We start from the raw sequence: 12,987 nt of genomic DNA, 5'->3' as shown, positions 1-12,987 counted from the left end.
TAAAAACGTCTACCATTCACTGCCTCGTGGTCCGCTTGGGAAGAACCAATCAGATGCCTCCCTGCCTCCCTGCTCGTGCACCCTTTGCGTGCACCAGCCTGAACTCAAATCGCGTCGCCGCCGCAAGTTTACCAGAGAATGGAAGAGAAAACTCAGCCAAAAGTAGCACTGCCACGGTTACTTGTCATGAGGTAGCGTTGTTGAGTTTTCTTCCGTAACGTGGTGATGTCACCAAGTAACACATTTGCATAATACCTGCCTAGCAGCTACTTTGGCTTGCCCTCAAACAAAGCTAGTTAGAACGGAGCTGGAGCAGAGTCCAAAGAGTTTGATTTGGCTAACCAATCACAGACTGGGCTTTTTGGAAGGGCGGGTCAGGAGCTCAAACAGAGCGTTTCAGACAGAGGGGGAAAAGAGGTGCTGCAGCACAGCCAGTATGAGAAAAATTAAGTGTTTTTTGAACATTAAAGCATGTAAAGATGTTCGAGAAGAAACCCAAAATACGAGTATACACCTGAAAATAAGAATAATAGGTCCCCTTTAATAATTCAGAGTAATCCCAGGATGCATCTCTTTCTTGACGGGAGCTCGGCCTTCCAGCGTGAAAATGCTCCTCTACATAAACCATGAGTGGTGACTCAGTGGTCTGAAGAGCATGGTAATGACGGCCAATGGAAAATCTATTTTGATAAGCACATAAGTACATATTGTGCTGATTTTATGGTCGATTGGAGGGGAAAATGTCAGAAACAGGTAATGCCACTTTTAAAAGGGACCCCGGTCAAAAAGTCATATTCTTTATGTTAAATGTGAATGAAATCCTGTCAGAAAATGGCCACTGACGCCAGCAGGAGCCTGCTCACAAATCTCAATGCGTATTTGTATTTTTTTTTTCAGTGCCTTTAATATGACTATTTTGGGAAACAATCAATGAAAGCCTCAGACATGAGAGCCTATTTTCCACTGAGAGAAATGAAATGAAGGGCGGCGCATTCGGTCTCTCGTGTTCATTCTCTTCTTTGACTGCCTGCACTCCAGCAACAACAGGAGATGTCTAACAGCACTGAACTCCATATGGGAATGTGGACATTGCAACAGATATATGGCGACTAAAAGTAGCAGTAAAACAATAACTGAAGTCCTGTCCTACTTTCCACTAGCTTGTGTCCCATTGGCCTCCGTTCCACAACGTATTTTCACATAGAGGGCTTTCTTTCATCGGTCTTTGTGGAAAACTGAAATATGCAGCTGGGTAACTCTGCTCATATCCTCTTATATCTTATATACATCTGCTCATATATATAAATGAATGTCTGTATTAAAATGTTCCCACTTTGTCAGAGCATTGACCTAATTCAGCTTATAGAAACATTATCAAAACATTGTCATATGATAATAATAATAATATAAAATGTATCTAATATTTCTTGTTGAAATTATGTGGTACTCAGATTTTATTAGCAAGAGCAGTAGTATAATTTAAATCCATAATACAGCTTTCTGGAAACACCAATAAAATAAACTACAACATGCACCGTTGAACGAAGGCCATAAGAGCATGGGGCTCTGGGCTCTGTGTACTGGTAACAACCAGAGCCAAATAACCACAGTTGTTGAGCATGAACGTTTGGCAAACTTAAAATACAAAGAACAAACTCTGGTCACAATAAAAACCCAGGCATTGGTGCCATTTGCATGCTGTAACTTTTCAAAAATAAGCTTCATTCTTCATTCCCTTTTTACAGCACTGTATCTAATAACACACATTTAACAATTAAAAATGTGTAATGGTCAATCTCAGGCCATTTTATATATATATTTTACAAGGTTACTAAGTGGAAGATGGTTCATATGAGTAACAAGGTTGAGTTTTTAGCACAGCATTAGCAAATACATGATCTGTAGCCACATCACATCAATGCTAAGAGCATGAAAACACTTAGCACCTTCAGGTGGTTTAACAAAAGTGTCATTAAAAAAAACATCTAAGAAATAATTTAGGACTGTACGTTGAGATTGACATTCTCAGTCACACTTACAATATGATCAAAAATACAGAAAATAGAGTAAGAAATATTTGAAAAAGATCTCATACTAACAAAGATTGATATATTACTCACTTTTAACAATTCCAATTTTTCAGCAGATGAAACTTACATAATTCATTTGATTAATATCTTAGTAAATTATTATATTCATAAAGTGATATGGCTTAAAAAAAATACCCTCCTTTTATATTTTAAATTGACTGATTTTAAAACTTATTTGACGACTATTGAAAACTTAAAAATTGGCTAAAACAATTAGATTATTTAGACATTTCAAATTTACCCCAATTGTTTAACAGACCCCATTTTGTTGTTATTCATTTATTTCATTAATATTATTCTTTTCCTTTCCCTACATTTTGTTATTTGTTGTATAAGTCATTTTATTTTTATATTTTTATAATGTGAAATATATTTACTACAATTTTTATAATGAAGAAACGGAACATGTATACTCTATGTAACAACTGTATTGAAATTTCTTTATAAAATAAAAAAAAAATTACTTTTGGTCTTCCCAAATAATACTACTTCCTGTTGATCATGTGACTTGTGTAACAAGACTGAGTGAAAACTCAGACACTTTTAATTAGCCAGAAACACTCTTTATCAATAATGTCACTTACACAGCAAATCCCAGTGCGTACATTAGCTACTGTTAGCCATCATAAGCTACAGGTCACATTAGAGGGAGTGTATAATTGGACTGCAGGGTGTCTTTAATAGTTTATGAAGTCCGCTTTTCATTTGTAAGAGAAACACTGTGTTTTTTCTTCTTTCAAATGTTACACAGTCTCACTTTATCTCAACTAACTAGCTGCCTCCAATCTGTACACTGGCATTTGTTCATTTAAAGACTCAATATGTTGGTGGTTGTGGCAGAGGTTATAAAGTGTCCCCCGGCACTTAGTGAATGTGAAATAAAATGTTTGCAATAATACTTACAGGTTATTTGTCCTGGTGTTTAATGTTACTGGTTTATCAACTAAAAAACAAGCAAGATGTTCTATTCACACAACTGCAGAATTTGCACCTGTGTCCAAACTGACAAGGGCGCCTGTGAATTCATGGATTTCAAACTGATTGATATCCTTTGAGCAGCACAAAAGGATGTGACTTTGAATTGTGTTCAGTCCTTGGAATGCAACTTTCCACATTGAACAGTGCCCTTGGTGGGTCCAGTCGCAGAAGAATAACAAGTGCAAGTGCAACCTCAATGACACAGGTAGACTATACCAACATAAGGATGAATATTCTGGTCTCTGTGTCTGTACGCAACTCAGAATTTGAACAATAAAACACTAACAATCATCAAGTTTCTGTTCATTTAGAGCACAGTTCCCACAGCAAATTAAATTCAGTGGGCTACCTCCAGGTCTGAAAAGTGAAGCCAATGCAGAAGTGCATTAAACTTGCATTCTGTCTAATAGCCAGCAGGGGGCGACTCCTGGTTGCAAAAAGAAGTCTGATTGTATAGAAGTCTATGAGAAAATGAGCCTACTTCTCACTTGATTTATTACCTCAGTAAACATTGTAAACATGAGTTTATGGTCTCAATCACTAGTTTCAAGTCTTCTTCAATACAGCATGATGTTCATTTAGTAAATTATGTTGCATTTAGAGTCAAATAGACCATAAAACAGGGTATGCTTTTGAGTGTGGCTACCTTGTGATTGACAGGTCGTTACCACGGCGTTGTCCGGTCTGGGAGTTGTCCGTGTTTTCGTCTTACAACTTTAACCCTTTCACAGTGTGTTTTCAGTCCATGAAAGTTAATATTAACATTTTGGTCTCCTAAAAATGTCTTATTCAGCGTTCGGTTGTACTTAGCTCCACCCTCACGTGTCACTTCTGGTTGCAAAAAAAGAAGATGGCGACGGCCAAAATGCCGAACTCGAGGGCTTTGTCCGAAATCTCATACTATGCACTACATACCCAATATGTGTTCAACATACTTCTTTGTAAATAAACAGTATAGTATATATCTTTTCAGACGCACTTAACAGTAATTTACATCGTCACTTCCTGAAAGCCTTCTTGCCGGCTGGAGACGTGTAACCATGGTAATCCGTGCCAACCTCGTGTCACCAAAACGACAATTTGTGAGAATCAAAGTCTGAACTAATTTTAAAAATATATTATGTCTATCAAAGTGAAATCTTATACTTACACTTAAAGCGTTATCAAGTAGTAGAGCTGTCCGTCAACGTCTGTTATGGATGTTGTTGTCATTACAGCATTGCATTGTGGGATATTTATGCCGCCGACTGTAATATTTCCCCGGAAATAGTATGAAATTTGCGTACTATTGGTTTCATCTAAGGTTTCAGACATACTAAAATATCTACCATTTTAGTATATTAAACATCATGTTAGTGCGGGATTTCGGACGCAACCGAGGCTTCAAAACTGCAGTCCACAAACCAACGGGTGACGTCACGGTGACTACGTGCACATCTTATATACAGTCTATGATTAAATCAAAGGAGCAAAGCACATCATGCATCTTCAGTGTTCAGAGTCTGACCTCAATAATGTGACATGTTGCTGACAACACAAAAGAAACCCGTTAAAAATATATGAGGCCAATGTGAGATTCCATTTTGAGACATATTATCAGACTTGTTTTCTGTTTTGCTCTACACTTTCTCTGTTTTTCTCGTACCATTTACAGGGCCAAATTGCTACGCGGACACATCAGTGATACCGGCCGGCCGAGAGGTGAAGATTGATGAGTGTACAATCTGCTACTGCACATACGAGGAGGGCACATGGCAGATTGAGCGTCAGGCCACCTGCAGCAAGAACGAGTGCCAGCGGAGCTAGAGACTGGCACGCCGGTCAGAGGGGACATTGGCACGAAACACCAGCGCCAAGCCGCATGTAAACTCTCGGCCTTTCGCCCAGTCTACCGGACATCAGGGTCGGACAGCAGCCCTCGGGCATTTCAGCATTTATAGTCACTCCTGTATTACTGAAAAAAAAAAAGCTTTTATGAAAGTTTATAATCCACACACAGAATATCTATTTATCTATGTATTAAATTATTTATGAATATACACAAATATAGGAGTCATTAATGCTGAACTAGTGAACAAATATTTTTTATAGCCTCTGTATTTTATTAAGCAATGTATTGGACCAGAGGTCAATAAAACAGAATGTATAGAACACACACAGCTGTCTTTGGAGGTGAAAACCTCAATATGTCTCGACATGTGGTGCCACCCGACAAATCCTGACACCCGTCCCTCTACCACCAAAGTGCAGACTAGACTATGTGAAGATTTGCTGTGTAGGACGATCAAATGCAGAGTTAAAAACAACGAGAAAACGGAAGGGAATTGAAGAGGACTTGACTGTTTCCTGATTTCTTTTTTTGATGTTCAAACGTGTTTTGATTTGAAAGTGCTTTTTTGTATTTCTCTTGGTACCGTGTGTTCATGTTTCAAATAAATGCCAATCTGCGCTCTATAAATGCTCATAATATGGTACTTTTCAGCTTTAGATCTTCATCTTTGAGGATGGTGTTTTACATTTACACACTTCCAACTGAATAAAATGCAATTTCACTTGAATCAACAAATGATACTGAGATGGAACGATCAACCCAATGTTGCGTTTCAGATATCACAGGTAACCTTTAAGTGTGACAATCGTGAACAAATCCACTCTTTAGATGTGAGCATTTTTTTGTTTTTTAAGCTCCAGGATGAGAACTGTTTGTGTGAGATCTACAGGTAAATATTTAATGAGTTTCCATGAGGATATTAAGTTATTTAGTAATGCTGCGGTTTCATTTTCAATAGCTATCACAATATAAACAAGAGAGGTTGGAATACAGAAAAGTTGCCTCTGGATTTTCAACTCCATTAATAAAAGCCAGACTGGACACTCCGATATGTCATTGATCCCAATTTGCTTCCAAAATTTAGAAATTGAAAGGTCATAAGACTCGCAGCTTATTTTTATTGTCTTCATCTTCAATTTGAGGATGAGGAGTAATGAATGCATGTATCTGGAGGAGCCACGGGGCCCATCGACCAGCAGATCAAAATGAGGATTAATAATTGAAGTTCAGGTTATGAACACTGAAGGGCAGGCCTGTGATAAATGGATGCAGATGTTTTTTTCCTGTCATCTTTTGCATTTGCAGCGCTCTCTCTCTCTGTGTCACCCTTTGCAATGTGCTGGCCACTCGGCAAACCTCTTTGATCGAGGGGTTGCCAGACAACGATGTTGTATCTCCAGCAGTGAGACGTGCCTGTCAGCCAGCCGCCGGGAATCGAGGTAAATAAGCCTAAATGCATGTACATGCTACGTGACAGGCTTCTCTCAGAGCAGTAGGGGAGCGATGGCACAGATCTATTAAGGTTCTCTGGCCAGCCTTAACTCCTCTGTTTTCTATACGACTGTAAAGGTCCTCTCACACCAAACTCGTTCATTCAAGGAAAACAGGACTTGTGCTCGTGCATACGAGTGGTAAATGATTGTGGGATTTTTCTCTCCTATCCACCAGTCCTCACTAGTAATACAAAGTACTCATTTCCATGCACCCCCCACCCCCCTCAATTTCCTTCTATTTAGAGGAATTACTGCAGTGCCGTGTCTATTCTTTCATTTTACAAGATAATACTCCCTTACGTCTAATTGCCCAAAGCAGCTTACCTGCTGTATATCAGCCAATGAAGTAATGACTCTGACCAGTCATCTATCACCCGTATTGGCTCCGTCGAGGTCATTAACATTCACAATTGGCTTTAGACGAGTTCATATTCCATTATTATTGAAGATTTGATAGGAGAAAGTCGTGATTAAGACTGCCATATAAAGTCTAAGTCATCAGAAATGAGGCTGGGTCTTTTACTTTGAAATCATATTCCCAGAGTGGTACGCATCCAAACTCCTTCAAAGACAGGCCATTAATTGGACACATCTGTTGGAGAAAACCCATAAGAGATTAGCCTGGACTCCCCAATGCTGTAACTATGTAATTAGGCTTCTGCCCTGTTCTGGACAAATGCACACCGCTGCACTGAGATGAGATGTGTGTTCATATTACAGTAAGTGATGAAATTCATTATTCATCCACAGCAATCGGCCAGCTCTGTAATTTCAAATTAAAGCATCATAAGTTTTGAGAAATACACAACTCTGGCCAACAACAGAAAGCTGAAAGCCTTGTTAGCCAGGCTGTTCTCATACACCGTTTGTAGCTATACTTATGAAAGCTAATGCACTGTAATTCTTATATATAAGTATAAATACGGGCGAATGCCGTGTAGGGAGGAGGTCGGGTTGGACACCAGACTTTTGCCCAGGAGACTGGTGTTCGTACCCCGTGTGTGAAACCAGAAGTCAACGTTAATTTATTTGTCACTTACCTTCCGTACTTAAGTTACGTCACTTCCGGTGTTATTTCAACCCAAACCAGGATCCTTTCCTAAACCTAATTAAGTAGATTTTGTCACAGAACTTCCGTACTTAAGTTACGCCACTTCCAGTATTAACTTAACCACGATCTTTTCCTAACCCTACCTAAGTGGTTTTGTTGCCTAATCCTAACTAAGCTTTTTCCTGTAAAGACAGAAATTTATTTTGAAAAGACGGGAGCAGAAATTGACGCTGGACGTTTGTAGGAAAATGTACGAAAAATGAGGAATAACTTTTCGTAAGATATCATACGAACCGTTGTATGAGAATACGTTGCGTCAGCATGCGGCTTCACAACAACACCTTTAGTAACTCATAAATATAAAGGCATTAAATCAAATGTCTTACAGAATAATTGGCTCTGGATAAAGGATTGTGAAATGTTGTAACCTAAATGACAAATGACACAACTAAGCAGCAGCTTCTTCTACACTTTACTGGGTTATAATTTTAAAGGAACAGTGTGTAACATTTAGGGGGATCTATTGGCAGAAATGGAATATAATATTAATGAGTATGTTTTCTTTAGCGTATAATCTCCTGGAAATAAGAATCATTGTGTTTTCGCTACATTACAATGAGTCGTTTATATCTACATAGGGAGCGGGTCCTCTTCACAGAGCCGGCTGCCATGTTTCTAAAGTAGCCCAGAGCAGATAAACCAAACACTGGCTTCGCCGCGGCCAACGTTGTTTTTCTACACGCTTGCCACACGGGAGAAGTCTCAGTTGGTCGCAATCTGTAATCTGTGGCAATCAGCGCCTTTAAGGACGCACCCCCCTCCGTCACACACACACACACACCCCTAGACGGACGGATGAGGCGTTACAAAAGCAGTATGGCGTACTCACAAGCTGACACACCAGGAAGTGGTTAGCCCGTGATTGTCAATGATTGCCTCTTATGTAGGAGAGAACCACAAACATTGGGATAAACACCTACCGCCAAGGGATGCCACACCTGACTCGTCCAACTACAAAACAATCACCACACTTCAGGACCTCACAGCATTTAACCCAGTGTAACTTCACACAAAGCAGCCAAATCGTGTTTTTTAGCCATGCTAGTGGCATGGCTATATGAATGGCAATGTCAGCCTGTCGGTCAGTCTGTCCATCAGTCCTGCAGACTGAAATATCTGAACACCTACTGGATGGATTGCCGTAAAATTTGGTTCCATTCCCATCAGCCTCAGCTGTGTAAATTAGCGAATGTTAGCATAATAACATGCTAAACTAAGACGGTGGACACTGTAAATACCTGCAAAAGTGTAGCCTAAATATAAGCCATTAGCATTGTCATGGCGAGCTTGTTAACGTGGTAACAGAAGCATTTAGCTCTAAGCCTCAGAGCCGCCAGCATGGTTGTACACTCTCTAGTCACAGTGCTCCTCAGTAATTTAACTGATCCCTCCAGACGGGATTAAAGGCTGTGGTCTATAATAGACATTCTGCACTAGTAGCCAAAAGTTTTGGTTCCCAGCTAGGTCTATGTTAACTTGTTTCTGTCTATCAGGTTAACAAAAACATTTTCCACTTCCTACATTTTCACACAAAAGTCAAATTTTCACACTGAGCTGATTAAAAAAAATATAAAAAGTCAAAGGAAAAACTTTAAAATACAAGGATGTCGCCCCAGACGGGAATTGAATTACAGGAGGACCAGCGAGTTCGCCATAAAACAGAAGGTAATTGTCACTGTAATTATTGTGAGGTGAAAAATGACCCATGTATGCACTCTGGATAGGATTAAAATCACTGTAAAAATCACCCTGGAGAAATTAATCCAGGAGAAATGGGGGTTTAGACTTGTTTCACAAATCTCTGATGTCAAAGTGTCACATTTTTAGAAAAGTAATTTTGAAATGTTTTCTCTAGGAGCTTTAGAGACCTATCTTGTATTTCATGTTAATGCATTTGCCTGTTTGACCTTATTTTGTGTCGCTGATAGTACAAATTATCACAGACAAAAGGATGTTTAATTATGATAGTGTAGCATTGTCCTTCATTTTTCAGGGTACTGATGACAGTTATGAAATTAACAAATTAATAGTTTGCACTCTTCAGGGCTCCGATGTCCACTTATTTATTGCACCTAGGTACAATAAACCTACCTAACTAGGTATATGTGCAATAAATAAGTGGTCCTTGGAGACCTGCAGTGTGCGAGCTAATCCTTTGTTCATCATGATCTGCTCACTTTCAGCTCGGCGCCTGCCCTCTTTGGTTTGGATGCATGTGTTCCTTATTGATAGCAGTAAATCTGAAAATAAAGACATTGCTATATGGTTGAGGTTGAAAATTCTACTTTAAATGAACATTTTCACAGCAGTCACAGTTAATAGGCTGTGGCAGCTGCCAATTCTCTGGTGCTTGCTGTTGTTTCCCTTTTCCCTGGTGTTTTTTTGGTTGAGTTGCTGAGCGATTAGAGGGTTATTCAGTTCACCTGTTGCGCAGGGTGTGGGGACTGGCTCTTAAATGATAGTTGAGAGCAGCTTGGTGCATTCCCCTCTTGGCCAATCAGGGTGTAACGACGCCCTTTCTGTAGGGCTTAAAAGAGGAGGGAAACTGCACACCCAGTGTCATTCTGATCTCTCCTTCACTCAATGCAACATGTGTTATCAGCTTTACCAGAAACTCTGGTCTGTTTTGGGCCCTTTTGGGATTCTGTGATCTTTGTGTTTTGTTTGTTGAGAGTGTTGACTCCTAGTTGGGGAAACAAGTTAAGTGCCAACCAATTGGGTTATCTGCACTGGGACGTTTAGGTACTATTTGTGCAACGATCTGGCTTGCCTTACAATAGCCTAACGCCTGCAGGCTGTATTTTTGTATTCTATTCATTTGTTGATTTTCAATGAAACCCTTTATACCCATTTCTTTTAGTGTATTTTATTTGGGAAAACTTTAAAGGAGGGTAAAAGGAAAAGCAAAACCAATATTTCAGTTTCCTTAATTGTTTGTTATTATAGAGGCATTTGTTCATTATTGAAGAGGCATTTGTTCATTATTATTATTAAGAAGGCATTTTATTTTATATTATTATGTGGATGGGAACTGTTTTTCAGTCTTCTGACTGAACAACTAAAGTCTGGGGAACTCAGTACCGCCACGAGACTAGGTTGTAAATGGTTGTTAAATTAACTATTTTAACATGGTTGTATTTGTTGCTAAAGAAATAATGCCAGCTGGCATTAGTTTAGTTCAGCATGTCTGGTGTTAAAATAAGGTCATTCGGCATTACTTTTCAGTCGCAGTAAACACAAACTTAATGTTGTGAAATAAACAAAAACACTTGCTTAGGTTTAGGCAAAAAAAACAGTTAGTTAGGTTTAGGAAAAAACAACATGGTTGGGCTTAAAATGTCTGTTTGTACAGTGAAAATGACACTGAATGTAGTGAACACGGGATACAAACAAACAGCTTGAGTGAAACTTAACGCACGGGACACGAACAGCGGTGTCCTGGATGAAAGCTTACTGTTGCCGCGAATGGGTCGACATTGTAGTTAATGGAAAGCCTGGTGCATCTCATACTGGCGCTAAAGGGTGCCTTGTGCGATGGTATCGAATGCCGAAGGCAAAGCATTGGTATTTGATGCCCTGGGAATGGGAATGGGCTGTACCAGCAAACACCAGGCATCTGTGTAAAATAGGCGTTGGTTTAATGGATACCAAACTTGTGACTTTAGTGATGCTGATTGAATGAACCCTTAGATGTTGGTTCTATGAATGTCATTTACAATCTCTACAGGTTGTCCGGTAAGAACATGTAGATGATGGTGATGTATTAATTAGTCCAGGTCACACACACTCTCTTTGAGATACCACTCATTTATTGATTGAAGAAGATGGTTTGTAAATCCTTGTTTGAATAGTGGTTATTTCTCATGGATGCACAGGAAAGACCATATCAATAAATAAAGAGAAAAGAGTCCAGAAAGGTGCAACACTGATGCTGAGCTGAGTTGGAGGACAAATGAGGCTTGTGATCTGCGCAGAAGGTGATTGGAATCACAGCACTCTCTGATCATGTGAAGACCATGCGCTAAGCCACAGACTATTGGTCCGTGCATGTGAACAATGCATGGGCTGGTGAGGGGATGCTTTTGGGTTAAACTGCTGCACCTTCTGAACAATCTGCTCAAATTACATACAACCAAGTAGCCTAATGTAAGTTTGATATAACCATTTTTTATGCTGAGTAATTTTGGTGAAAACAGATAGCTACATTAGCAGCAAACTTACTGCTGTACTACAGTATGTCACCTTTGCTGGTTGTGCTCAAACTAGTAAAATGATATACATCTGTTTTTATACATATATACTTATATGCTAACCTAAGAGATACAAATGGTTGACTGGCCATCAAGAAAAACACAAACGATTTATTAGGGTAGTTTGACTTCAAGCAGAATTCTTCAAAAAACATTTTAAAGTCGTCTTTTCAGTTAAAGGGAAACTTTCTTTTCAGTATTCATGGTAACAATTCAAGCTGTGTACAGACACCTCCTTTGAGACTGCTGGGAGCTTAATAATGGTAAGTGAAGCAAATTGCAAGTCAAAACAAATGCTTCACAATATTGTACTAGAGCTGTTTTAATATCCTTGTTTGCAGCAAGTTTGTGTTTGTTTTAATGCCAGACTCCACCTCGGGCTAGTTCCTCACCTTACGGTCCCCCGCAACCTGCGAGTAATGGTATGTCATGGGGATGACTGGGCCCCATACAGTCACCTTGTTTCACCTACTGGCTGCACTCAGGAGATACGAGGGGGAGCAGTCTGTCAGAGTGACTGTGGCAAAATTAGCTCCATGGTTATTAGTATTGTTGAAAGGGATTGTATTACTCTGTGACTGTAAGTTGTTATTTTGTCTAGCACATTAAAATACAACAACCGCAATCTAAGTGCATTACATATTTAAATATCAATATTTAAATACTGACTGAACTTTGACCGGCCTTTATGGTTTTTAAAATGTGAAAAAAAGACTTGAAATGAAGAATGAGTATAAAATATAATCTTATTTGTGTATATAATTAGGACTGTTTTCATATCTTATGTTTTCCCCTTGAGTTTGCTAGGTTTACTAAGATAATTTTTTTTTTACTTTTGCATGTCTGCACCCACATTATCTTATCTCATCTTATTTGTCTTTTTAATTTTTGCCCGAAGGACTGAACTGCAAAAAAAAAAAAGATATATCAGCTGACCTTCAGTGATTCAGAGAAGAGACTAAGAAAGGATCAACTTCGGCAGCCCTAGGTTGAACTGAATAGAAAGATTTAAGGTAGTTAATCATGTTTTATTATGAAGCTTCAGGATGTAAGATTGCCTAACATTTTACTGAGAAAGCATTCAGAAAAGGAATGTAAATCTGAATCTGAATAATAACTGAGATAATTGACTTTCTTGTCCTTGGCCGATGTGTTTTTATCAATATAAAGCATTTTGGATTTCTAACACATTCCCCCCTTTTTGATATGTATCTCAGCCAGTCAGTTATTGAAA

At 39.0% G+C, this 12,987-nt stretch overlaps 1 protein-coding gene across 1 annotated transcript in view; it reads left to right on the top strand.

The window, feature by feature from the left end:
• Positions 1–5,522, top strand: part of vwc2 (von Willebrand factor C domain containing 2) — a 28,052-nt gene extending 22,530 nt beyond the window's left edge. Inside the window, exon 4 of the mRNA XM_037781378.1 lies at positions 4,723–5,522. Within this exon, the coding sequence (XP_037637306.1) occupies positions 4,723–4,874 (152 nt within the window). The 3' untranslated portion in view covers positions 4,875–5,522. The remainder of the gene's footprint in view (positions 1–4,722) is intronic.
• The last annotated feature ends 7,465 nt before the right edge of the window (positions 5,523–12,987 follow it).

Source organism: Sebastes umbrosus, chromosome 10, assembly GCF_015220745.1.
Source record: "Sebastes umbrosus isolate fSebUmb1 chromosome 10, fSebUmb1.pri, whole genome shotgun sequence".
NCBI classification, from domain to species: domain Eukaryota; kingdom Metazoa; phylum Chordata; class Actinopteri; order Perciformes; family Sebastidae; genus Sebastes; species Sebastes umbrosus.
This window is presented reverse-complemented; position numbering and strand designations above follow the sequence as displayed.